Source organism: Lutra lutra, chromosome 4 (genome assembly GCF_902655055.1).
Source record: "Lutra lutra chromosome 4, mLutLut1.2, whole genome shotgun sequence".
Lineage (NCBI taxonomy): Eukaryota > Metazoa > Chordata > Mammalia > Carnivora > Mustelidae > Lutra > Lutra lutra.
The window spans coordinates 3,706,267-3,732,505 of NC_062281.1; the positions used below are offsets into that span (position 1 = coordinate 3,706,267).

The following is a 26,239-nucleotide window of genomic DNA, read 5'->3' on the forward strand; positions in this document are numbered from 1 at the left end:
CGTTCCTCCTCCCAGCGAGGCTCCATTCCCCAGAGCTGCGCAGCATTCCAGCACAAGTGCCAGAGGAAAGCAGACGAGCCCCCCCCAAACAGGCTGCATAAGGATTTGGGGGCCCCCAGGGGGGCGGGTCCTTGCTGGTTGACGAGAAGCGCGGCGTCTGTGCTGGGAGGAGGGCAGGGGCCTTGCACGTGTGGAGTCATGAGCGTGGCCGAGCCTGGGGTGTGGCCGCGGTGCACGCGGCCTCTGGCCAGCATGTCCTGGCCACCAGCTCCCTCAACTCAACGGCCTGGGGGGAGGCAGACGCCTGGCTGCTTCCACGCGCCACATGAGGAAACCGACTTCCGGGCGGGCAGTCACTAGCCAGGCCAGGGTTCAAGCCCGGGCACCGCCGGTTCTGGAAGCCACACGTCCATCAGATGGCCGAGAGCCCGTGTCGTGCAGGACTGTGGTTCTGGGCGGAGACGGCCTCGCGCGTCTCTCAGAAGGAGCTCGCCGCTGGCTGCGTGTCTTCCCCGCACGCGACTTTGTCTAGACCCGGTGTCCTTCAGGGTCGCGTGTGCCTGCCACTCAGCCGTGTCCCCCCTGCCCGCACATCCCGTGGCGCTCTCACCGCCCGCCCGTACGCCCTGATGAGGATGAGCTCCCGCTGGTTTATTCGCTCACTGGTGGGCTGTTCCCCTCTTGGGCTGTTGCAGAGAAAGCCGCTGGGACCGTTCACGTGCGTGTCTGTGACAGACGCCTGTTTGCTGCCCTCCTGGAAACAGCGGAGCGGCTCAGGGGCTCGCGGGGCAGGTCTGCGTGTGACGCTCCGGGACCCCCCCAGCTTTTTCCAGGGACTGATCCCCCCGGGAGCCTCCTATGTGCCCGGCTGCCCCGCACGTCTGGTCTGGACACACACTCGCCGGGGACCGCGGGTGCCGCCGGCTCCCCTGAGACGTCCCGCGCACCTGTCACCCCTTCGTAGACCTTGCGTCCCCAGTGTCTGTTTCAGGCCCTCGCCCGCGCTGATCAGGCTGTCCCTGGATGCGCCCAGTACGGAGGCGGGGCCCAAGTCCCCTGTGCGTGCACGTGGCGTGAGGAGTCCTAAACGTTCAGGTTCTGGCGAGGCCCGGTTTGTGGGTACCTCACGTCTGTGCTCGGTCTTCAAGTTCACTCAGTCTCCTCTGTCGTGTCTGTTCTACTGAACTCATTCTGCAAGGTTTCTCAAAAATTTTATTGTATTTTTAAGATGGAGAATTTCCTTTTGCCTCTTTTCAAAAAGATCTTCTGCTGCTTTACTGTCAATTTATTTTCCTTCCTTCCAAGTGCCGCCCTTCGCCCCGGGGAGCGTGGCAATCGCAGCCACCGCGGAGCCTTTCACCGTCCCAGCATTCGGACGAGCTTGGGGTTCACATCACTGGTTCCTCCGAGTGGGTTGCACTCTCCTGGGTCTTTTCAAATTTTTTTTTTTGCCTGGCAGTTTTTAAAAATTGTATTGGGACACTGTGAATGTCATCTTTGTAGACTCCGAGTGTTACTCTTTATAAGGCTCTGGCTCTCTCCCCTCTTGGATCCCCTCCACGTATACATGTGCTGACGCTTCTGGGTCCCCCTTTCCTGGTTTTCCATCAGAGCTGCAGTCCTGGGGAAAGGGCGAGGGACCGTGGGAGGCCGCCCCCGTGTGGGAGGTTCGTTGCGTGCAACTCTTCTCTACGCTCTCCTGCTTGCGTTCTCCCCCCAGAGCTCAGGGGCTGTTTTGTATTTGTCTGGACTATGCTTTTTCGTCAGTGGGGGTGGTGGGGGGCCGTGTCGGGTTCACCTGTGCTCGGGCTTGGAGGGTCAGGGTGGCTTTAGTCCCCGGGCTCTGCCCTCCGCGGCACACAGTGCAAGGCTGCGCCCCTTCTGCTCACGAAGATCACGCAGGTAATCGAAGGCGGTTGTCAGTGATTCAGTCAGCAAACAGCTGTTGAATGCGTCAGTGCCAGGTTTGTGGAAGATGAGGAAGACGTCGTTCTCTCGCTCTGTGGAACTCGTGGTCCTGTGGATGGAGGGGTGTGTCGGGAGGCTGCCATGTTAACACGGCGGGCACGAACCACCAGCTGGTGTTCCGTGTAGCAAGAACGTGGTTCTCATGGGGTGGGCGTCGGGCACCGGGCAGAGCAGGCTTTGCAAAGCAGGTCCCTGAGGAAGGAGCCAAGGCCCAGCCCTGTGCCTCTGCCGGAGGTCCCCGGGACTAGTGTGTGTGTGTGTATGTGTGTGTGTGTACGCACACGTGTGCACATGTGTGATTGTCACAACAGTTGAGGACCGAAGGTGCATAGGCCCCAGCAGTGGGGGTCTTGGACGCCTTCCTGAGGAGCTCTTGAGTGTGCCGCAGCTTCCCTTCTGCTCCCTGGGGTGGGATTGTGGGCCGGGGCGGGCGTGGTGGGGGTGGGAGCTGATGCCAGCTGCTCCCGTCTCCTGAGTGTACCTAGTGCTTAGCACACGGCTGGCAGCTTTTTCATAACTCACTACTGTGCTCTGGGGTTGGCCTCATTATCCATATTTTTACAGCAAGAGAATGCTTCAGAAGGCCAAGTGATTTACCGAGGGTGACACAGACATTGCGACGGGCCTGGGTCCCCGCCATCCTGAGAGCTCCGCTCGTCACCCCGCACGGAGCTCCAGGCTCAGGATGGGAGGACAGGCCACACCCCGACTGTGGCCCTGTCGGCAGGCCTGGCACACACCTTCCAAGTGTGTGTGGGGAAATCTGTCTCGTGTTCCTGTGTGTTCTCCTCATCTAATTTAGGAAATAAGAGCTTTAACTGAGAATCAATGAAATGTATAATTATATGCGGTAGCATTTTGTTGTTAACTAATGGCAGTGGATTTAGTATGATTGAGGCATTTTGTTAACAAAATGGGGGCATTTCCTGGCCTTCATACCAATAAGCTCTGTGGGTGGGGAGTAATGCTCCAGCCAATAAGAAGACTTTAGGGCTGATCTTCCTAGAGCCAACATTTTTGTCGGCACCCACGTGTCAGGCACTGTGCCTTGCGCTGGGAAGGTGAGGACAGGTAGGTCTCTGCTCGTCGCATGGGGAGAAGTACACTCTTAATGTTGGTCTTTCCAGCAGACGCTTTTGAGAGAAACTACTAGAAGCACAGAGGGTGAGAAAGGAGGTGGTTAGAAGGTGACTCTGCCAGTGAGGGTGGGCGGGCAAGCAGGGAGTGGTGTGAGTGTGGAGTGAGTGTGGTGAGGGTGGGCGGATAAGTAGGGTGCGGTGTGAGTGTGAGCGTGGCGTGAGGGGCGGGCAAGCAGGGTGTAAGCGCGGGACACCGTGGGGCACCAGGACGGTGGCAGCGTGCCGCGATCCGGGAGGAGGCAGAGGGACGCCGTGCAGCTCTGCGGCTCGCTCGGGCGGTGGGGAAGGCCCGCACGGCTGTCGCACCGGTGCCAGGCAGCAGGTGGAGGCTGGCACAGACCCTTCCCGGTCTGACCGTGATTCGCCTTGGAGCTTTCCACTTCGCAGCCGTGCAGAAGGGACGCACGTGCAGCGCAACTCACTGGGATACGGAGCTTTTCCCGGCTCACGATGTGCAGGATGGTGGCAGGGGCCGCGGCTCCCAGACCCCCAGTGGCCACGAGGGCCATCCTGGGCCCACCAGGCCCTCCGGCCACTCTGTAAGCAGGACTCCACGTGCTCCGTGCGGCAGTCAGCACTTTGTTCTGATGGGCTTTGTGGGGGGGTGCCCCTCTGCAGGCTCGCCGGGGTGCCACGAGCACGCTGCGGCAGGCACGGCTCTGCTGTGTGGACGGTAGGTTGGGTGTGCGTCGTGCATTTTGACTTTAAGATAGTTTTGACTTGGGATAGGTTTACTGGGACGTACCCCCCCTGTGTGTGTTGCTGCCGTCTTAGTGACAGGTCCACCGGGGACTTTTTCAGAAGAGCTGCTCTTGGAAGTAGGACTGATGAAGCCCCCCACTTCTTGTCTTCCCTCCCACCTGGGTTCAGGGCCAGCGTCTTTCTCAGGATCGCCGCCCCCGCCTCCCCGAGTGCCTGCCCCTCTGGGCTCTCTGACCCCCACTCCGTGCATGCAGCCCTGTGGCTCTGAGGGTGCCACCCCCTGCCTAGGCCCTTCTGGGGCTGTGTGCTGCTCCCAGGGCCACATTTTATGCCGGACGTCATTCTGGGGTGTCCATGGAGCTGCCCGGCCCATCCGTAGTTCCCCGGGCACGCGCTCCTAGTTCGGGCTGGGCTCAGCCGCCTGACTCCAGCAGCACCCTGCTGACTTCTGCTCTCAGACGTGGTAGGGCCTGGCCCACACGAGGGCCACGTACGTGTTAGGTGTTCCTGGTTTTAAAATCTCGTTTCTCCCTAGCACTTTTGGGCATTAGGAAATGTGTTCTAATTTTCATTTGCTAAGGACTCTCCTTTAACTCTGCATCTGTGCTCTGTAAGATGTTCTGCATTCCTGCTCTTTGTCGCTGGCCGTGCAAATGCGACTTTGCACACTGATGGTAATCAGCAGTTGGTGGCTCGCCTGTCACTTTGGGGATTCCACACCTTGGGAAGTTCACGTCTCCGGTGGCAGTTCTCATCTGGGCCCTGCACTAGTCTCCACACTGGCCTCATCACCTGAGACTGCCCCTGTCTCCAGCCTTCCACCCGGCTCTCTCAGTAAGCACGGGGATGACTGCTGCTTCCCTTCTGCTGAACCTTCTTGGTCCCCTTTGTCTAAAGAAAGCCCTGGAAGCTCTAGGAAAGCACTGAGAGGGCACGGAGGTCCTCTGGGGTCCGCAGGTGCTCGTCTTATGCAGCACCATCCCCCAGCCAGGTGAGCGGGAGCGCCTGTAGATCCGGATGGCATGTGCACGTTGTGATCTGTCTCCTGGGCGCAAGGTCCAGGGCACTGGGAAAGTGGGGGCGGGGCTGGCGCAGCCCACGTGGAAGGAGGCCGACGGCCTGGACAGGGATGTGGAGAGGAGGCAGGCCGCATGACCTGGCATCTCCCCAGACCCCGGGGCAAAGGGGGAGGAGGAATGCGGCCGTGTGGGAGGCAGTGCGGCGTGCAGGGGCCCGGGAGGAGAACAGGCTCGGGCGGAGCGGGTGTGTGGTTTGGGGTATGTTGCCTCTGGGCACCAGCGGAAAGGTACAGCTACGATGACGATAGCAACGAAGGAGCTAGAACTTCTCAGAGCCTCTGTATTAAGCATGTGCTGTCCTTGTTAATCCACAGATGGCCTCTCTTTAGACCGGCCGTGTGCTCGTTTTACAGGTGACAAACTTGTGGTCAGTGTTCAGGATGCTCCTGGGCACAGTGCGAGCGCTCCTAGTGGAAAGGACACTGTCTCCTGGCAAGAGAACAGAGTCCGCAGGGGTGACTCATGCACTCCAGGGCTCTGCCCTGGGGACTGGTTGGTGTCTGCCAGGCCACCTGTGGTCTTGTCTGGATCACTGTGATGTGAGGAGACTTGGCGTCCCTGGACCCAGGTGGTGCCCCGGGTCCCCTGCCCCCTGGGACAGGCATGTTGATACCCACACGTGCTACTCTGGGGCCCGAGTCCCAGCTTTCTCTTGTGTAGGATCCAGACTCTGCTGTGACAGCACTTGTCACGTAGTGAGATGCTGACATCCTGGCAGGGAAGCTGGCCCGTGGGGAAGTCCTCGGTGAGGGGACCACCGCCCAGCTGCGGAGGCTGTGGGATGCCCGCGGGCCCCTCCCGAGAGCCGGGCGCCGGGACAGGAGAAGCAGGCACACACCCCGTGCACGGCGGAGCAGTGTGCGTGCTCAGGCAGACAGGCTGCGGGAGGGCCTGGAAACCGCCTGGTGTTGTGCGCGCTCAGCCCCATGGCATGGGGACGTGACTATACAGGGATCTGCTTCCAGCGAGGACGACGGGAGCGCGGCCAGCCCGCACGTTCAGTACGTTTCTGGTTAGCGCTGGGGCTGGCTGCAGAGCGGGATGCTCACCCCGCGTCGCGGTCGGTTTCCCCGGCCAGTCTGTCTGTCTGCGCTGTACAGAAGCTGTTTCAGGGTTAGAGCGTCCCGGCACAGCCGCGGCTCCCCGAGCCCTGCCCCTGCTCGTGCTCGCCCACCTCGTGCTATGTGATCCTTCGGGATGCACGGCTTGCCTCCTCACTCCAGAACCTTCCACCCGGGCTCTGGGCTCTCACTTCTGGGGGCGAATGTCCCAGCTGTCCCCTGGGCTGGAGGGAGGAGCCGGTGCTGTGCTGTGGATACTCCTGGGTACCCCCCGGCCCTCCTGGCCGCTGTGCACACCTGGGCCCTGCAGAGGGATGCTTGGGGCTACTACCTGCTCGGGCCTCAGTTTCCTCACCAGCTCCGGGAATATAGTAAAACCCATTCCTAGGATTATGTGGGAGATCGTCGCCGAGGCTCAGAAGTGTCCTTTGCTCCTCCCGCGGCTGTGCTTCTCTGCTCCCTGTTTTTCCTCTCTTCTGAGGACTAGCTGTCCACAGTCCTCTTGGCGTGGGTCCCCCGCCTGGCGGGCAGCGGCACAGAGGAGGCGCACTCGTTCCCTAGTGAGGCCGTGACAGCCTCATCATACGGCCCCACTGGTCTCTCTGCCTCTGTCCCTCCCAGCTCCCTGTGTCCAGTCGTGTTGACGTCGCCTCTTGCTCGCTCTCTCCCTCTGTCCTGTCCAGCTTTCTGCACGCCTGCATCCCTCTGGCGCTCGGCTCCTCGCCGCCCTGCCCTGCTGTCCGGCTAGCCGCCCTCCTTCCCTCCCGTCCCCGACATGGCTGGGGCGGGGTTAGCTGTCCCTTTCCCACATTCCTGCAACATCCTGAGCTTCCCTGTGTCCTAGCGCTCTCCATCCCCACCACAAACCTGACAGCTTGTCAGTGGCTCCCAGAGGAGGAGGACCTGCTCCCAAGCCCCCTTCTGTCCCCGTGTGCTGAGTTTGGGGCCCCCCGCATGTCAGCTGCCCCCTGAATACGGTTGAGCTCACCCCATGGTGGCTCGTCCCGGGTTCCTGCCCCTTAGTGTGGCCCTAGCTGGCGTCCCCGCTGGAGCCACAGTGTGACTAGCGTCCTGTCTGGCCCTCACACGTTAGCCGGTGGAGCCCCAGGGAGCACTCATGTTCCTCGGGAGCCGGCCGAGTCCCACAGCTGCAGCGTGAGCCCTGTGCCTGGCCAGCCTGACAGGAGCTGTCCCTGGCTGGGGTGTCCTCACTTGTAGACACAGGCTGCTCCGGGACCGACCACGTCTTCTGCCAGAGCGACGGAGGGCATGTAGGCTCCGTGACCATCCCACCCTTGCTGCTGACCTCCCTCCGGGAATCTCGCGGAGCCCCCTCGAGAATTGAGAAGCAGCTGGAACAGGTGTCATCCTCGTCCCACTTCTTCATCTGAGAGCACACGGAAGCCCGAGCGTGGCGGCCAGTCCGAACCTGAGGTCCTGTACCGGGCGGCCTCTTACAGCCTTCCCTGAGCGCAGCATGACTTTAGGGAAAAGCAGAGCCCCCCAGCTCTCAGCCACAAAAGGCTGAGAATCACCAACATGGCTTCGTTTCTGTTATGATTCACAAAGGCAGAGGGAGCCTGCACTGATGAGGCACCAGCTGTGTGCCGTGGCCCGGGCCCTGCCCTTGATGCCCTCAGGCAGTGCATGCAGCCCCCCATGGGACAGCCTTCCGTCCTGCCCAGGCCGGGGTGGAGCTCAGGGCCCGGCCCAAAGGCGCAGCTGAGCAGCTGCAGACCCAGGCAGAAGCCAGCTGTCTCAGACTCGAGAAGACTAGCACAAAACCAGCAAGGAATCTGATTGATACTTTAATCTTAGAACAGCTTTCCCCAGACTAGCCTGTGGACAGTGTTGGAGGAAGACCCAAAGCCTGTCCTTAGAGGCGATCTGATCAGGGGATGATTTCTGATGCTTCGGAGAGGACAGGCCCGCACACGCTGCTGCCCATGGGGCTCCCCAGCGGCCTCATGGAAAGCAGTGGGGAGCACAGACCTGAGAGTCAGGCTGGAGCTTTTGAGCGGTGTTTCTGTCTAGCGTGAGGTTTCCCGCTCCCGGTCTGGGCCGGGGTGCTGGAAGGCACGGAGGAGACCGGTGGGCGGGGACGGCTGAGCCCGCGTGGGGCGAGGGTCTGGCAGGAGGCTCAGGCTTTCACGGTGGTCTCGGTGAAATGTGGTTTGTGAACTCGGGGCAATGGGTGAGCAGCATAAATGCCTAGTGCTTCGCGGGCATTTCGTGCTTCACCAAAAGGCTTCATAAATGCTCTCCCATTTTGTCTTTCTCATGATAACTACCTTAACGCTTTAATCTTTGCAAACAGCTTTATGGAGATAGGATTCCTATAGCATGAGATTCACCCATCGAAAGTGTCCACCCGGGTGGGTTTCTCGCACCGTCACAGAATTGTGCAGCCGCCGGCACATCCCCCTTAGGGCCTCTTCCTTGCCCCAAAAGGAATAGTTCCACATTTTTAGCACCAGTTCCATGCAGGGGGTTCAGATTAATTCTCCACAGTCCTGACTAACATATCAGGGAGGGTATCCATTTTACAGATGCACAAACTGAGGCCTGGAGACACTCGGGTAACTCGCCTCTAGCCGCAGGGCTCCCAGGTGACAAGGGATGGGTTAGGACCAGCTGCTCCTTTGTCCACACTGTTCCCCGTCCCACAGGGCCCTCACGGTGAGGGGACCCATCCTGGATCCCACGCTCCGTCAGGACTGATGTCGGAGCGGGAACTCCCAGCTGCTGAGCCGGACTCCTGCCCCTTCACGGGGTGCTGCTGAGGTCACGGGCAGGGAGGCCGGGGCCTGGCTTCTTCCTGCCTTTCCCGGGCTCGGGGCCACGTGGATGCAGCCCGGCCAGCCGGCCCCGTTAAACAGGGAAAGCTGCCCGGTGGGAGGCTGGGCAGTGGGAACCCAACTAAAAGTGAAGCAGGCCCTCACTCTGCTTCCTGCGATCCAGAGCGGGAGGGGCCGGCAGCCGAGGGCACGAATTGGGAATCTCATTTGCCCGAGCCCTGCTGTGTGCCTAGGAAGGTCCTCGCGGGTCCGAAAACTAACGCCGCTGTACAGAAATGCAGGGAAGGGGCTTGTGCCTCCGTGGCGGCGCCGGCCTCGGGGGAAGGAGCTGCTCGGTCCGCGCGAGCTGGCAGGTCAGGCTTCTCCGCAGCGGGGACGCACCCCTTCGCTCCCACAGAGGAAATCTGGGTAGCGTTTATAAAGGCGGTGTCTGCACACGTGGGGGCATTTCTGAGGCCCAGCCCCTGACCAGCGTCACGGAGTCTGCGGGCGTGGAGACCCAGCAGCTGGACCCGCCGCTGTCCTGGAGCCCCGGGCGTGACACAGGTGCCTCGGAGGAAAGCGGGCTGGGCAGGCAGGGAGACCTCGCAGGGAGGCCGTGTCCTGCCGAGTCTTCCTGGGTGGGTGGACTGGGCGGGGGGCGGGAGGGGGGCAAAGGCAGCGCTGTAAGGCGATGGGTGCCCTGAGTACAAGTCCTCCGTGGGGGCAGGAGCACGGGCTTGGAATGAGCCTTCCGTGGGCTTCTGGTGGGCTCCGTGCCTCTTGGGAGCTCAGTTTGTCCTTCTGTAAAGTGGGTGTGTTGAGTCAAGAAAGAGCACGTGTCCAGATTTCATGGGTGCCGCGTGGGGGTGGCATGACCCCAGCCTCCGGTGGAAGCAGCTAGACGTTGATGAAGGGACCAGGGTGTTCAGATCAGACCCTCACTCTTCTGAGAATCTGTCCCGGCAGTGGGAGGCTACTGTCACCTGACAGCCCCCCGAATCCCCATCTGCCTCCGTGAACTCATGGCGTCCAGACCCAGGAGTTGGGGGGGGGGTTCCAGACACCTGCTATTTAAACTCATGAGGAACTTGAGTTTCAGACAAAACAAACTCCTCAGTGGCCTTTACCCCTGGAAGAGCCCGGGCCTCTATCTGCCCGACGTGGGCAGGGCCACGATTTGCCACCACCTATGCACGGAGCAGACTGGGTGGGGGGCGGGCAGTAGGCCTCAGACCATGGCCCCCCCAGCCCCAGGTTTGGTTACAAGCTGAGTGGACCCCCCAGTCCAGCCCTTGAGCCCTGTGGCCACTCAGACCACAGTGGTGGCCGGTGGGTCAGGCCCCTGTTTGCATGTGCACACTGTTCATTTCTGACTGCCCGTCAGGTGTGTCCCCAGCGTCCTCTGGTTGCCTCCTGTCCCCACCTGCTTCTGACTCTAGGCTCTCCACGCCTGGTGCTGGTGAGGAGATCCCCTCCTCTCGTTTGCCATCTCTGTGGCCTCAGGCAAGTTATTTGGTTTTGTTACATACAGATTTAGTCCCTTTCGGGGCTGCTGCGAACACGGAGCTGATGGCCCCCAGGCGGCCTGTGCTTGGCGCACTCCCTGTTGATGCCCTGATTGGATTGTGCTGGGCTTTGATTTTTAGAATCTGCAGTGTCTTTTCTTTTCACTTAAAAATAATAAAGAAAGCGGGTGCCCGGGTGGCTTGGTCTGTTGAGTATCTGACTCTCGGTTTTGGCTCAGGTGGTAATCTTAGGGTCGTGGGATCGAGCCCCAGGCCAGGCCCGTGCTCAGTGAGGAATCTGCTGGAGATCATCTCCCTTTCTCCTCTCTCCCTCTGCCCTGCCCCCGTCTCTAAAATAAATAAATACATCTTTAAAAAAATAATACCAATGATAAGGAAGGGTTTTTCTTTATTGTAATTGATCTCTGTGGCTTAAGGGGAAAATGATCTTCTTTGGGTTTGATCCAGATGTCAGGGCTCCTGCCATTTCTGCTTTGAGCCCTCCTCCATCAGGATGGGTGTCTCCTCAGGGTTGACTGTCCTTTCGCTTGGGTTGTACTTCGTTAGAAGACCCAAGAGGCCGGTCTCGTCAAGCAGACGCCCATGAGATACAGCACCTGAATTTAGAGCCCTGGTGCTGTAATGGTCAATTATCTCCTAGTGAAAGTTCGATTTAATTATATGTGGCTAGCACTCCTAAACTCGAGTCTCTGATTTGTATTTAAATGTCATCGTCATGACTTCCCTGGTGAGGTTATCTGCTGCTCAAAGACTGAATCACACGATATTTTAAAAACCACCACTTTTATATAGACTTCAGAAACCACAGCACCTTTCTCCAGTGCAAACTCTTGACGATGACGGTCACATTTGGCCGTAAAATTAAACGTGGGAAATTGGCATTCAGTCGTGGTATTAATTTTCTTGAACTCTGGCCCATCGAGGATGATCGGAAAGGAACCGTGGTGGGGACCGTCTGGCAGGGCTGCGCGCCAGGATGCCTCCTGGAGACTCACTCGTGCATTTGAATCGAGAGCCTCTGCGGGTCCACGAGCGGCCCGAGGTGATTTCTGTGTCTGTGAGCACCTTGGACGTGGGGCTAACCCCCATGACAACAGACGCTGCTTATACTGGGCTGCTGGTGTCGCGGCACTGGGCTGACCATTTTGTGTCTGCTGTTTTATTTGATCCACACACAACCTTCACAAGAGGGGTTTAGCCCGTCTGAGGTGAGGAGCTTGGGCTGCCCGGTTCTGCATGCCAGGAGGGACCCGGTGACGGGTACCACTGTTCCGGGAGGAGCTGTGCTGGGAGGGTCTGTGCGGCTGGGCCAGCCTTGCGCAGGGCTGAAGTTTGGGTGCCGTTGCCGGAGATCTGAAGGAGGCTGTCCCGGCACATGCGTGTGCGGCCTGGGCTTCTCCCCCGATCCAGGATTCAAGTCTGGTCCCTGCGACTAATCCAGATGACCCCTGGCAAAGTGGCAGCACACTTACACACATGCTCAGACTTCTCACACATGCACCAGCGGGTGTTCCCCTACTTTAGAGAACCAGGTTGGCTTTAAAGAAGGCCAGGGGTGTGGGGGAGACACTAAGACGACTAAGAATGCCCTCAAGGGGAGCTGGCAGCCTAGCCCTGGAGCTCGCCCCCGCGCCAGCCAGTGGCTGTGACGAGAGCCAGGTTCTTCGACCCTCTGCCCATCTACTGGGGACCCGTTGCCTCCTGGGGTCCCTTGTAGATGTCCTCCCGCTCTGAGACCGCGGTGGACGGGGAGACCAGAGACCAGATTCTTGGCCCAGGTCAGCCACTAACTACTGATCATTCACTCTGCCCACCAGCATGTCTTCACTCGATGGCAAATACAGGTCGTGCCGTTCTGGACAGCGCAGACGGATCTAGGGGGGATCGTGCTAAATGAAGCAAGCCAGACAGAGAGGGACAAACACCACATGATTCCACTTACACGCGGAACCTAGACACACACAGAAACGAACAAACAAGGAAACAAACACTGACAGGCACAGAGGACAAACCGGTGGGGGACGGCGGTGGCGGGGGACGGCGGTGGCTGTGGGGGACGGCGGCCGTGGGGGATGGCGGCGGTGGGGGATGGGGATGACGGGGTGCCGACCTCCAGCTCCAGGAGAGTAAGTCACGGGGACGAGCAGCAGAGCGCAGAGAACACAGTAACACTGTAGGTCCCTCACTGGTGAGCGCTCAGGGTGTGTATGGGAGGGTTGAGTCACTGTGTTGAACCCCTGAATCTCATGTGCCAGTTACACTTCGATTAAAAATAAGAAAGTAAAAACGAGTAGAAACAAGAACGGCAGAGGCGTCCCGAACACAAGGTCTCGTGTGGAGGGTGATTTCCGTGCCGGCCCCAGTCCCCGGTGAGGGCCGTCACCGCCACGCGCTGAGCTCCTGCGGCCGTGTGGAGGGCATGTGTGCTCCCCGGGGGTCCTCGTCCCGCCTGCTCTCTCCTCCCTTTATCATTTCTGAACGTTGTGTTTTCTGATTTTTCTGTGATTTGCTCATGGATCAGCCTTGGTTTTGAATTACTCTTGGGACACCTGTGGGGGGTTGCCCAGATACCCTCCGACATGTGCGGCCTCGCCCCATGTACCAGAGGTGACATGGATGTGAGCCCGAGCGAGGAGGGCCGTGCCGGGAAGCTGTCCTCCACGTGCGTGTGGCCAGTCCCGCGGCTCCCATGCCTCCTTACGGCTTGGTGTTCCCTTGTCGTTCGGAAGAAGGCTTGCCCACTAAGAATATGGACGTGACGTCGTCTGGGGTGTGAAGCCCATCCCTGCCCACAGGCAGGTGGTGGCCCATGTGCCCAGATGAGAACTCGTGAGCCTGCGGCCGCCCTTTGCAAAATTGCAGACCGCACTCCAAGCCGTGCGCCCGTGGGGGAGGAGCGGGGTGTGCCTCACGTTGGTGCCCCCATGCACACCCCCACAGTTGTTCCCGTCCCCAGTGCGCTGCCGTCCCCAGTCCGGTGGCTTCCTGACAAAAGCAAACCCCTCAAGCCATGATGGCTGAAGCCCGTTGTGTGGCTGGACTCAGACCGGGGCAGCTCCGAGGCACCAGGGCGAAGGGTCCCTCTGCTGCTTCATGGAACACAGAAGCTTTCAGCAGGCAGAGAGCTCACGCGTCCAGACTCTGCTCCAGGAAAACAGGTTACTGGCCATACGTTGCCCTGGAAGGGAGGATGGAGGAGGGTGGTGACGCCTAGGGGCTGTGCTCTGAGACCACGTGGAGAGGTCAAGGCCAGCGGGCTTATGGTGGTTTGGGGAAGCAATCCTTGGCTTTGGACATGGCATTCTGGCTCTGGGATTTTGAGCTGGGTGACCCTAGTGAGTTAGCTTCTTGGTCCCCCAGCATTCTCGTCTGTGGGAAAGGAGGGATACCGCCCTTGGGACGCTCGCCGGCCCTGCCTGTCGCAGGCGGTGGGGGTGGGGGCTCTTGTAGATTCAGGGAGTGCTGGTGTGTAGATGAGGCAGCAGGCTTCGCCGTCCCTGGCACTGTGTCCCATGCCAGCTCTGCACACAGCACGACCAAAAGCCGACTCCCCGTTCAGTGCTCTGCACGCCAGCTGGGAGAAGCTGAAAGCGGAGCAGTAGGGCCAAGTCTGGGCGACGGCCTCAATGTGGGCGGCCGGCTCCTGGCGTGGGGCAGTGGCCGATGAGGAAGGAGATCACGTTCCTCCTCCGGCTGCGATCACTCGGGTGAATGTCCGTGCACAGCGCTTAGTCCGGGGCTCGGCGCGGGGCAGGTGTCTGTGAATTTCTACCTCCTTCCGCCGTCCGTGTTACGGCACAGCCAGCTTATGCTCTCATCCAGGGTGGAGGGAGGTGATGCGGTTTGGTGCTTCCTTCTCCAGAAATTGTTCAAAAAGTTGTCCAGAGAAGCACCCACATGTAACCGCACTGGCACAGCGTTGGGCGTATGTCCCACCCCAGAGGATGTGGGGTGCTGGCCGGGCGCTGCCCCTCTGTGTTCAGCAGCGAGAGCCTGGGATCCAGAATGTTGCCAAACACATTTCAAGGTGAAAGTTATTAGTTGCTTTTGGGTTCCCCGGAGGTGAATGGAAATTGGCCTTTTTTAGTGAAAGCTAGGAAATATCCTGACCTTTTGCTTGAAGAGAACACTCGTTTGCCTCGGTCCACTTTCGAGGTGGGGGCCTGGGGAGAGCCCTTGCTGAGCAGGAAATTAGGGGTGCTCTTGCCGCACGGGTAGACACCTCACGGGGGAAGAAAAGTACGTACGAAAGAGCTAATAAGCTTCCGGAACAATGTTCGGTCTCCGGAGCGATTCAGACCTGCCCATTCCAGCATCAGCGAGGCAACGTTTCGCTTCTTCCTAGTGAAGACCGAAACTCCGTCCTGGCCAGGATTGCAGGGGCACGGTGTGGGGGGCACCATCTCGCTGCCCGTGTGCCTCAGGGGGAGCTTGTCTGAGAATGAGCTCAGCGCTCTCAGCCTTGACCTTTTCTGCCCTCTGGATCCAGTCTCTGCTTCGAGACGGGCTCCTCACGCAGCATAAATGCAGACCAGAAATTGAAGCGCCAAGATGTTTAGGATTTTTTCAACAGTAATTTTTTAAAAATTGAGAGATCTCTGAGTCTGAAAGCAGGGCGATCGTTGGGTGAGCGATGGTATGGCCGCATGAGGGGATGTCCTGCAGACTGGTTTGTGGTGATTTGGAAGTGTTCGTAGTGCACTGAAAGTGAAATGGTGCAGAGGGCACCCGGGGGCTCAGCCAGTGAGGCAACCGACTCTTGACTTCTGGCTCAAGTCGTGATCTCCATCCTAGGATCGCGCTCCTAATCAGGCTCCCTGCTCAGCGGAGCGTCTGCTGATCTCCCTCCCCCTCTGCCCCTGCCCTGCGCTCTCTCTGTCTCTCTGTCTCTCTCTCAAATAAATCTGGAAAAAAGCAGGAGTAACGTAGTCTATGTATATATTTATGTGCGTGCATGTGAGTAAGACAAGATGTGTAATAACTTGTACACATAGAGTCATTCGAACTGCACTGATGTGCAAATACATAGGAGAAAGACTAGCATGAAGGTATTACAGTTAGGGAATAGGCTTGAGTCCTTTTTTCTTTTTTATGCTCTTTGCTATTTTCCTACCTTTTTCGGTAAGCCTGTCTACTTCCACCGTCAGAAAGGAGTCCGTGTAGCTTTCAGACGGAGTTCTGGCTCCGAAAGCCCCCACGTTCTCTGCTGACACACGAGTCTCTCGTTCTCTGGGGCAGCTGAGCTCCGGACACCTCCTGGCTGAAGGCTGTGTATTTACGGCAGCTCGGTAGCTTCTTCCAAGCTGCGGGTGGGGAGTGGAGGCGGGCGGCAGAGCGCCCGGGCCGGAGCGGAACAAGGGCAAGGTACAAGGTCAGGCAGCTGCGAGGGGGAGAGGTGAGCATTGGCCCGGCGTGGCAGGAAGGCTTGGTTTTCGCCCTGTTTGTTTGGGAGTAGTTGGCCTCAGCGTGCGGGCGTTACCCAGGCCTGGAGACCATGGCGTGGCCTTGCAGACCTCTGCCCTCGGGGACCTAAATCCCAGTAGACCCCATAGACCCTGAAGCCCACAAGTGAGTGTTTTTACAGCTCCTGATAAATGCCACGGCGGAGATTAATGGCGTCATGGAGGTGGGGCGAGGGGGTGCCCCGAACACCTTCCTCAAGCTCCAGCCTTGAGAACGGGACTTCAGGAGGAGAAGGTCCCAGCCTGGGGAGCAGTGAGCACCAAGGCTGAGGCAGGAAGAGCCCAGTGTGTCGAGAAACTGCCAGAAGGTAGAGAGGGCTGGACACACCAGCAAGCGGGGGGGCTTTGGAGAGGACATGGTAGTGAAGCAGAAACCCGGCGGGGAGGGTGCCACAACAGAGGGTCCTGGGTGCGGGGCAGATGGGGACGGGCAGGGCACGGCTGGTGGGGTGCAACTGAGAGATGAGGGGCTGCTGCTGAGGCGGCTCTTGGGGCCCCCAGCATTAAATGATTCCCGTCCCCTCTAAGTGCGCACACCACATCCTGCCTGCCTCACCCTGGTCCAGAAATGATGTTTTCTCCGGGGGAGTGTGAGTCTCCTCTGAGGTTAGGGTCTCTGACCGTGTCTCCAGGTCTAGGCTGTGCATTGAATCACCTCCGGGGCCGGTGCTGCTCTGGGAGTTGCTAGTCCCTTTCCTTGGAACGAACCCATTCTGAACTACTGACAACGATGAGTCCTACGGTCTCCGGCAGGCCTGTGCTGACACTCCAACAGCCGGCAGCCGACCCTTCCTGCTCATTCACTCTCTGCTGTCCCCCCTTCTCTTAGAATGGCCATTCAAGTGGACAAGTTCAACTTTGAGAGTTTCCCAGAATCCCCTGGTGCGAAGGGACAGCTTGCAAATCCGAAGCCACTGGAGGAAGAGAGGCAGGAAGCCCGTGGCCTGGAGATCGACAGCAAGCTGGACGTCCACTGGAGAATCATATCCTTTTCATGGCGGCCACCTTGGCGCGTGGTACCCCCTGCTTGGGGCTTGTGCTCCCCAAGAATTACCCCAGGGGGCTTCACCACCGGGTGCTCAGCACGCAGAGCTCAGAAAGGGCGTGCCAAGGAGACGCGGACCATGCGTGTCCTTCCTTAGCCCCTTCCCTGTCCCAGGCCCCCACCGAGAAGGTGTGGATTCAGGGCGAGGGAGGGCCGCCTCCCTGAAATGTCGTGGGTCACATGTTTCTTGCCAGCATCGATTGTGTTAGCGACACGTTCTCACCCCAGCCTCCCCGGCCTCCCAATGCTGGGCTTGGGAAGCGTCACAGAGTGACAACTCGACACAGGACGGACGCAGTTGTCTGGGCAGCTGGGGGGCGTGGCACAGGTCCCAGGCAGGAGAGCAGCCCCACGTGACCTGCCATCACGCCGGAGTCCCGGGTGCACTCGCGTTTGCGCTCGGCCGTCCCGCAGAACATCTGCTTTGGGGCAGTGTTCCTCGAGGCACCCGAGAGGCCGAGGGGGAGGGAGGAGGCCCCCACGAGGCTTCCTGACCTTGCTGGGCATGGCTATGCAGGCTGGGGGTTCGCTGCACCTCAGGGGCTGGGCCGAGCATCGTGTCGAGTCTGTGAGGTTCAGGGGAGGAAGCGGCGGGCACAGGGCAGTCAGGAAGGCTTCACAGAAGGGGTGACATTAGAGGGGTTTCTGCAGGCTAGGCAACGTCCTAGAGGTCTGGGGTGTTAGAGGATGGTTTGCACAAACGTCCCCCGGGAAGAGGCCACTCCGATGTGCCTGCCTCAGTCTCCTTGTTCGTGCCTGGGTCCTGTGCTCTGTAGTGTCAGATCGTCCTAGACCATCTCCCGGGATTCTGGAAAGGTCCTCAGTCTGCGGCTGGTGGTTTCCAGGAGTTGAGGCACGTTCCTTTGTGTACACTTCAGAAAATCTGGGGCTGGTGGACCTGCGTCCCCAAGTTGCTGGGACAAAATAAGCACGTCCCGTGTCACTTCGGAGGACGGGACCAGACACTGAAAACCGAGTGCCTGGGGCCTCTGGAGCACAGCAGCCCATCACGGAGTTCAGGTGTTTGCCTTCGTCCAATGGGATGTGAAAAGGAGGGGTGACTGGAGCCTCCCTCTCTCACTCCCCCCAACCAGTGCCTGCTGGTGGAAAGACAGAGTAACAGAGCCCCAGAGGCAGTGGTGTTTGCCCTGCACACCAGCCCTGCTGGCTCCTATATTCCTCCTGCCTCTGACTGGTGCTCTCGCTCCCCTGGGGAGAGGTGAGCTGAGTCCCCGTGAGCCCAGCCAGGAAGTGGTAGGGCCGACTGCCCAGTGGTGTTGAGGGCAAAGCCCTGTTCCCAGCCCTGCTGTCAGGGAAGGTCGGGGGACAGCAGAAGGCCATGGCTCTCCTGTCCTGGTGTCTGTGGTCATGATGCTGAAGCTCAGGGAGCTGGAGAGGTTCTGCAAACTCTGAGATGCTCGCTCCCGGGCCTCAGGGCCTTTGCTTCACGCCCGGAGCTCAGTGCAGAGCCAGGAGGCCTGGCTGTGGATGAGTCCACCACAGCCCCCTGGAGGCAGAGGCAGTGTGTTTGGCAGGCCCGGCAGGAAGGCATCATCCTTTTGAGTCGTCTCACTGTGGGTCCAGATAGGAGCAGGAAGCCTTGAAATGGGGGGTTTGCGCCCCTGCCTCCCTGGTGCCAGCAAGACACGCCTGCCACTCTGTGGTGCCACCACTGGGCGGGCCCAGGTCGTTCACCACAGCGGAGGGCTCTGCCACCCTGTCTCAGAGGTGACAACTGCCCGCCCAGGTCAGCCTTAGGATGCGGGGTGCGGGCACGTAACGGAAGCCCTGTGCTGGGATGTGCTCCGTCTGATGGGGTGGTGCTGACCCTCAAAATATTTGTGTTCTCTGAAAACAATGACCAAAACAAGCCAGAGATGTTTTGGGGTTTCTCTTCTTTCAGCTCTGCCTCCTTCAGGAGGTCGGCGTCCCCGTTTTCTGTGTTGGCTTAATAACTTATACAGCAACTATGTACGTGTGCAGACACATCTGTCTCCTGGATGTGGCGATTGGAAGTTTGGGGAGACTGTCCCTATAGGCGGATCCGATTAGAGAGGAAGAGTACTAAGGATCTCTCTCTCTCATCTGGCAGTGACATCTGGCGTGGGTGCATAGCAGACTTTTGCTATTGCAAACCTGGATCCAAGCAGATGGAAAGACCAAAGACCGAATTGGCTAATAATTCTATTATGCATTTTAGTAATATTTTCTCAATATTTAGACTTTATACAAAAATTTGAGCCTTATTTGACACTCATCTACAGTAATAAAAATAGTCCGTATGTAGCATGAGAGGCTGCCTAGACCCGTTGGTGGGAATCGTGGCTCTTGCAGCAGATGGGGACATGCCTGTCTCCGCTGTGTCCGCCGTGACCGGACGAGCAGCCAGGGGAGGCCAGGAACTCCAGCCCCACTGTTCAGCCGTTGAGGAGCTGGACATTCATTTACCCTCGTGTGCTGGGTCCTGGCGATGCCCCCAGTCCGAGGGAGGAGCAGACACGGAAATGGGGACTTACAGCGCACCCCGGAAGGGCTGAGGCAGGAGCCTTCCCGAGTGAGGGCTGGCGCGTTCCGGAGGCTGAGAGCAGCAGCGACCTATGTCATTCCCCGTGACTGGTAACAGAGCATGCAGACCAGAGGGCAGTGGGATCCAGGGGCCTCCCTTCCCCCACCCCGCCTTCCTTCCTCTCATCTCCCTCTTTCCCTCCCTGCCTCCAAAATCTGTATGAAACTCCCTCTCCTGTGTAACTCCTCCTTATCGCCAGTCTGAGCCTGGTCATTTTTAAAGGGACTTCTCCTCTTTGGCAAGAGGAACCGGCTGGTACGTAGCGTCTGTGCGGTCTCCTGGGGGTGGGGGTCTGGGCCTGCACAGGCGCCATCAGGCCCACGAGCCAGGCTCATGTGACCAACACTGATGCTGTCTGGGTGAACACATGCTTGCTTCCTGCTGCTCGGCGCAGTCTCCTTCCCGCCGCCTTCCCTGCCAGCTTCCATGGTTGGGTAGTCTTTGCTGAACTTGGGAAGCCTTGATAGAGCCGACTTTGTGGTCAGCAGGTAATAGCCATCCACGTGTAAAGGCAGGAAGCACCCATGTTCGGCTTTAGGATGGGACCAAGGATGCTGCACGGTTGGGGCCTGAGCCCGGGACCGAAGGCCCAGCTCTGCTGCTTCCGGCCTCCCCGTGGGGAGGCTGTGGCCCGAGGGACACGTGTCCCCGTCTATTCAGTCAAGGTGAGATTACCCGCTCAGGTTTGCTGTAGGGTTAGGTCTCACCATCTCTTCTCTTTTGATCTCCACCAGGATAATCGCGTTTTTCTGACCCCAAACTGGCAAAACTGACAGTGCTCCGGTTTGAGCACTAAGTGCGTTTTGGAAGTGAACTGACTCACTGGAGGTGACAGCCAGGACCCCAAAACTCGCGTCCTTTTCCTACTGCCTGCTTGAAGTGAGGTCCCGCGGCTCTTGTGTAAGCCTGGCACCCAACCCCGGAGGGTGTCTGCAAGGGGCACCCCCTTTCCCGCCAGCAGAACCAGAGCTGCTCCCATGACCTGGCCTTGGATGGGCTTGTCCCGCACAGGAGGCAGTGGGCCAGGCCTCAGCCGCGCCCCCACTTCCACCTCTGATCAGACCTGTCGCCGGGGTTTGGGACTGTAGTTCTGAGAAAACCTCAGCGTAGCTGGTTCTGGGGTGGTTGGAGATTGGCCAGATCTGTTTCCACTTTCCATGCATAATTCGGGAGAGGTGGGCCCACCAGGGTCTGACCAAGTCTTCCTCATGCTTGACAGTCGAGCTCACGCGTCCTGTTTCCCGGGGCTCGCTCTGTTGTTGGCCTGTACCGCTCTCGTCTCGCCCGGCCGGAGCCGCCACTCCCCTCGGACTCCTACAACACTCAGTGCCTAGCTCTTTTTGTTACCGTCTTTACCGAGTACAGGAAGTTTCACTTTGTTCCCAGGTTTGCTGTGCCGTTCCTGGGTCTGTGCGGTATCCTGTTCCTTTAGCAGCTACTTCCCGCTCACTGGCGCTGTGCTGGGCTTGTGCTAGGCACCGGGGACTTCTGCAATGGGCAGAATGGGATATGGTCCCTGCCCTGCTGGTGCGTGCTCCTTTCCTGGCCTCTGTGCTGCGTGTAGTCGCCAGCATGTAGGTATTAAAATCATTTGGTAAAATAAAAAAGTTTAAAAAAGAATAAAGCCATTTGGTGAATGCATGGCTTGCTTCTCTTTGATGGCGCAGACGGAAAGGTTCCCGGCTCAGCTGCACTATGCCGAGGGCTGTGGTGGACATGTGAAGGGAGTTTTAATGAGCAAGATTAGTCTTATTGGAAGCCGGGCTCCGCTTCCAGAGGGCAGCTGTGCACAGACGATCTGTGCTGGAAACAGACGGAGGATGAGCACGGAGCAAGCTCGGTGTCATGTCCCGCTCTCGTTTTCCTTGTTTCTGTTGCAAATCTCCCTCCAAGAGCATCTTAGGGGTTGGCAGGATACTTGCTGACATATCAGAATCCATCCCTGTGTAGGTTTCATGGCAAGAGCTGGGTGCACAGTTCAGCTGATCCCCATAAAAGCCAGCGACCCGGACCATCTGGACAGCGTTTCTGCCAGGTGGTCTGATAAGCATTTGTCTCCTGGGTTCTGTCTGGAGACCCTTTGGAACCATTTGGCTGCTTCGGGCGCCAGGTAGAGACTCAAGGAGCCCAGCCGTAGCCTGGGTTTTAGATGCCAGAGGACTGCCGGCCCAGAGGGGGAGCTGGAATATCTTTGTAGCACGCAGAGGTCACTTACATGCAGGTAGCCGGCACGTGGAGGGACACGGAGCAGGACAGCTGCTCCGAGCACGGGGCCATGCGTCTGGACCAGGCTGTGCATTACCGAGGAGTGTCTGGCCTTGCCAACACCAGTCGACCTAGTGAACCTGGGAGGCTTCACGGGCTCTGACATTTGTGTCGGGTTTTGCTGGAGTTTCTCAAGCATATGCCTGCAAGACCGTCAGCCCAGTGTCCTCAGTTTGGTTGGTCCTGACAGGACAGTCGGCCTGGGACACGGCCACGCCTGGCTTCTCAGTTTTCCAGACCACATTCTTCGCAGTAAGGAGAATGTGCCTCCAGCCGACCCCACCTCCCCTTTAAGGCAGGGCCGGAGATTAAAGTGTGGGCAGGGGCCTGCCCCAGGTCACCCTTGACCCTTCCTAGCTGGCTTGTCGTTTATTTTCTGAGATGCCTAATGGAGCCATGGCTTCCCATCCCCTGAGAAAACAAACCAATGAGTTTCTTGCAATGAGATCCCTCTAAAACACAGTGCAGTGGGCTTTTCCAGTAGCCATGTCAGGAGAAAGGGTTTAATCTAAATGAATTTCATGCAAACACCTCCTGTCGTCAGTACGGCAGATTTCTGGATCACCTTAAGCAAAATTCAGGGTTCGTTTTGTGTCTGCCTCGAGGGAGTTCAGTTTCTCCAGCTGCTGCCAGTCCCTCGACTCCGAGGCCTCTGAGCTCCCGGTGGAGCAGTGCTCCCGGCCAGAGAGGAGCACAGTGCCTGACCTCTGACCTCTGATCCCGTACCGTTGACCCGGCTCCTGGGCCCGTGGACCTAGACTTGAGGGCTGTCTCCCCCAAATCCAGACATGGTGGCCAAGCACACCTTAGAATCCCTCTGAGAGGAGTCAGGGTTTGGCACACAGCATCGATTTCAGAGTTGGCGTGGGGAGTCGGGAAGGGCTTCCCGAGCCGGCGGAGATATTAACGTGAGTGTGTGGTCTGCGTGTGTGTGCACACGTGAGTGCAGTGCGTGTGCACGCGTGTGTGGTATAGTGTGCGTGTAAACATCACACAGATCGATATGCACCGTGTGTCATTAGGTGCATGTCCCATTGGAACACCTTCTGTGTCCTTTCGGTTTGACAGTTACTGTGTGCGTGTGTCTAACAGACTCACGGAGCGACCGCTCACGCCTGTCGGGCACGTGCTAAGGGCTGTACTGTTCTGAGTGATTTATTTGGATGGGCTCGCTTAATTTTCACAGAGAGCCCTAGGACGTGGTTTTAGGCACATTCCACAGATGGGGAAACCGAGACCCCGTGAGATTCTCCCGCTCTCGTCCCAGGTCACCAGCCAGTGAGGCGTGGAGCTGGGATTTGCGCCCAGCTGCCTGGCTTCAGGTTGTGGCTCTTGGCTCCGTGCTGGGCATCCGGTCTCTGCCAAGGCCTCTGTGTAGCCCCGTTTTGCAGAGAAAGCCAAATGAGGTTGCAGCGTCCCTCGGATACCCTGCTGGTCAGTGCTGCCCCCGCCCTGGGTTCTCCCCACGTTGCCGGCCCTACCCTCAGCCCGGCAGGGCGGGCGGGGCTGAACTATTGCACACTGTCCCTGGGGAGCTCACTGGGCCATGTGGCATTTCCCGTCCAGTTGGGTCTCTGACCGCAGGGAGCTGAGCCGAGGTATAGGCCACCCCTGCTGGGGGGAGAACAACTCACATCAGCATCCCCAAAGTTCGCAGTGCAGGTTGGAAAACAGTCATGGGAAAGAGGCTCATTAATCATGTAAAGCAGCCTTTCCATTAGTGTAATTTCTATTTATGGCAATCTGCTAATTTATTTGAGCTGAAGTGGGGCTGGGCTAAGTCCCTGCACCTGTCGTTTCTTCAGGTCTGGCACGTGGGTGCAGACAGTCCATCTTCCTCGGAGACGCCTGAGGTGCAGGCTGCCCCCTCCGGCTCCCGCACCTGGAAGCCGGCTTGGAAGTGACTGTCGGCTGCTCCCTGGTGATGGGCTTCCAGATTTGCTCTGTAGGCTGCGGGTAAACTAGGAGTTCAGATCGAGGGGCGGGGCCGGGAGGACTCAGGTCCCTGGGCTCAGCAGGGTCTGGCTGAGCCCTGGGCAGCTGTATCATCCAGGGAGAGTTGGTTGAGCAATTATTTATTTATTTTCTCTGAAATAGAAGACGAGTTCATGATAAGCTTCAGTTCTATGAATAAAGACAAGGTCTCAGAAACTGCTCAGTGTTTTCAAATCGCAGTACGGCACCAGATACATCAGTGCTAACGGTCTAGCTGAAGATGAGCGGGAAGGTGCGTTATTGGCTTTCTGCATTTTCCTTGCATCTAACTGTTTTTCAGAGATCTGGAATTAAGCATCCATGGTTCTCAAGACACGTGGAAGATTAACTGTGTATCATGAGAATGCTGTAAATCAAAAGGCTGTGTACAAATACTAAGTTTCCTTAACAACGATGAATGACCCGCAATCATATGTAAGGCTCACATAACAGACTGGGCTCCTGAAGAGTAGGAAGGCTCTCATCTAGGCCTTTCATGCCTAGCCCCTACCTCAGTGCACAGAGTGGGTGTTGACAGATACTTGCTGTGAGTCACTGGAACGGGGAGGTGCATGGGGACAGAGGCAGGCCGCAGGGACAGCATAGACACACTACAGGGTGCAGCCGTCACAGCCAGGGAAGAAGGAAGGGGTGACTTCTGGGCTGGTGCTGGGTCAGAGGGGACATCCCCATTAAGGTGAGGTTGAGGCTCCAGTCAACAGAATGGCTGAGAAGGTTCCGGGTTGGGGAGAACACAGGAGTAAGGGCACCAGGGCAGGACATCACCCACCTGTCGTAAGAAGTACCCGTAGTTCAACATGGCTGGTACACATTCTTGGGTGCAGGGTGTGCAAAGGAAGAGGTCAGCAAGCAGAGGAAATCATGGGCACTTGTATGAGGTTCTGGGGAGTTCTTGGGTTTTATTCCAAGAGTTGCGGCCAGCCACTGCAGGATTCTGAGCAGGGAGCTGTGTCCTCAGACTCTGGTGGGGCTCCTCCCCCCTCACTCCCTGGGGGCCTGCTGTCACCGTGATGGATTTGTGTCTGGTTGTGGGATTGCGCTGCCTTTTGGGAATTCAGCACGAGAGTCTGCAGAGCTGTGCGGGGTAGTGCTGGGCTGTCTCTGCCATCTCTTTCTTTCTCTTGGTGAGCCCCTTACAGGGTGTTGAGTTGAAATGGAGGCTCACTGCCAGGATTGGGGTTCCTTTTGGGCTCTAGGTATTTGACACCCATTTCTGCTCTCAAGGGTTACAGTGGAAAAGCAGAGTAACAGTGCCGCTCTGTGCCTTGTCTGTGGGAAAGGAATATAGCACAAGGTCTCTCCGAGTGAGGGGGTTACCTGTCATGTTCGGTTGTGCATCTTCTGTAAGCATTGGCCTCCGGTAGTAGGTGCTCAGTAAATGTCCACTCCCTCAAGCTTGTGTGGGCAGTGACTTGTCAACAAATTGTGGCCCTTACGGGTTATAACTTAAAGCTCCTTCTGCATTATTCCTGGAAAAACTCACTCCCTCAGTTGGCTTTTTCTGCCTCCCAGCTCCGTAGATCTGGAGTTAGGGGCTTGGAGGTAGGAAACCTGGTCTTTGCCCCCAGGGTGCTCACTGTGGCTGTGTTGGGGAGTCACTTATGACAATAGATGTTTGCAGCTCATAACCAGTGCTATGTGGGAATTGGGAGGGAGCCCAGAGCTGAGGGACAGCCTGCCGGGTGTTGGGTTGGTGTCAGTATTGGCCAGACGGGGGCTATGCTTGCCGCGCGGGAAGCATCGTCTTCCTGCCTCCCAACTTAACGGGAGAGGACCTCACTTACATATGCCAGGTCCTGCTGGAGCTGAATGCCATTATCTTAGCTGTAGGTCACACCAGTGCCCTGTATGGACTCGAGCCAAATTTCCGAACACATCTGTGTTCATGGTCACCTCACACAAGGAAGAATGAACCTTTTGGTGTCCAAGAGACTTTTGGCCTCAGTGAAGTGCCTTCTGAGGTACCTGTTCTGAGTCTGTTCCTTTAAAGGCATCTTAAAGGTGAGGTCCTGACCCAGTCTGTCTGCTGGGTTAACACTGTGGCATTAAGAGGCATCTCCATGGAAACATGTGGCACGTATGGAGAAAGTCTGACAGGGAATGAACCGTGCACTTGGAGTTGAAGAACCGAATGTGAACCTTACACTCCCCCTTCTTGGCTGTGTGACTTTGGAAAGGTTTCTTGCCATCCCTAAAGAGGTTTTATTGACCTGACATTGTTATAAGGGCTGTATGAGATGATCTGTAGGTAACTGACACATAACACATGCTCAGGAAAAACACATGCACAGCAGACATTTATTGAGCACCTGCTGTGTGCCAGGCACCGTGCTGGTGATCAAGGACATCACTCTCCTGTGGCTCACCTCCACAAGCAGTCCTCTGAATTCAGCTAAGCAGTTGGGAAGGCATGGCTGCCTGCTCTTTGACCTTGCTGGTTTGGGGAGGGGAGGGCAGAAGAGGTTCACACTGAGCAAGATCCAGTCCCAGACCCTGGGCCTCATGGCTCACGACCTCCAAGGATTTGTGACCTGTAGGAGGAGTGCATGAAGGGCAGTGACTTCAGGGAACTCAATTGTGTCTTTGAGGCAGAAGTAGCAAGCATGGAGGGCACCAAACATGGAATTTGCTATTCCTTGCTGGGGAGTTAG

At 58.0% G+C, this 26,239-nt stretch overlaps 1 protein-coding gene and 1 long non-coding RNA gene across 13 annotated transcripts in view; both read left to right on the top strand.

Annotated features, from left to right (window-relative positions):
- Positions 1-26,239, top strand: part of TRAPPC9 (trafficking protein particle complex subunit 9) — a 532,249-nt gene that overhangs the window by 392,623 nt on the left and 113,387 nt on the right. For all 12 annotated transcript variants that reach the window (XM_047725278.1, XM_047725277.1, XM_047725280.1 and 9 more), the window contains one exon: positions 16,547-16,700. In XM_047725278.1, coding sequence (XP_047581234.1) covers positions 16,547-16,700 — 154 coding nt within the window. The remainder of the gene's footprint in view (positions 1-16,546; positions 16,701-26,239) is intronic.
- LOC125097556 (uncharacterized) lies at positions 16,714-24,356 on the top strand. The gene is made up of 3 exons (XR_007126554.1): positions 16,714-19,583; positions 20,063-23,549; positions 23,691-24,356. It is a non-coding gene; the product is annotated as an uncharacterized LOC125097556 (long non-coding RNA).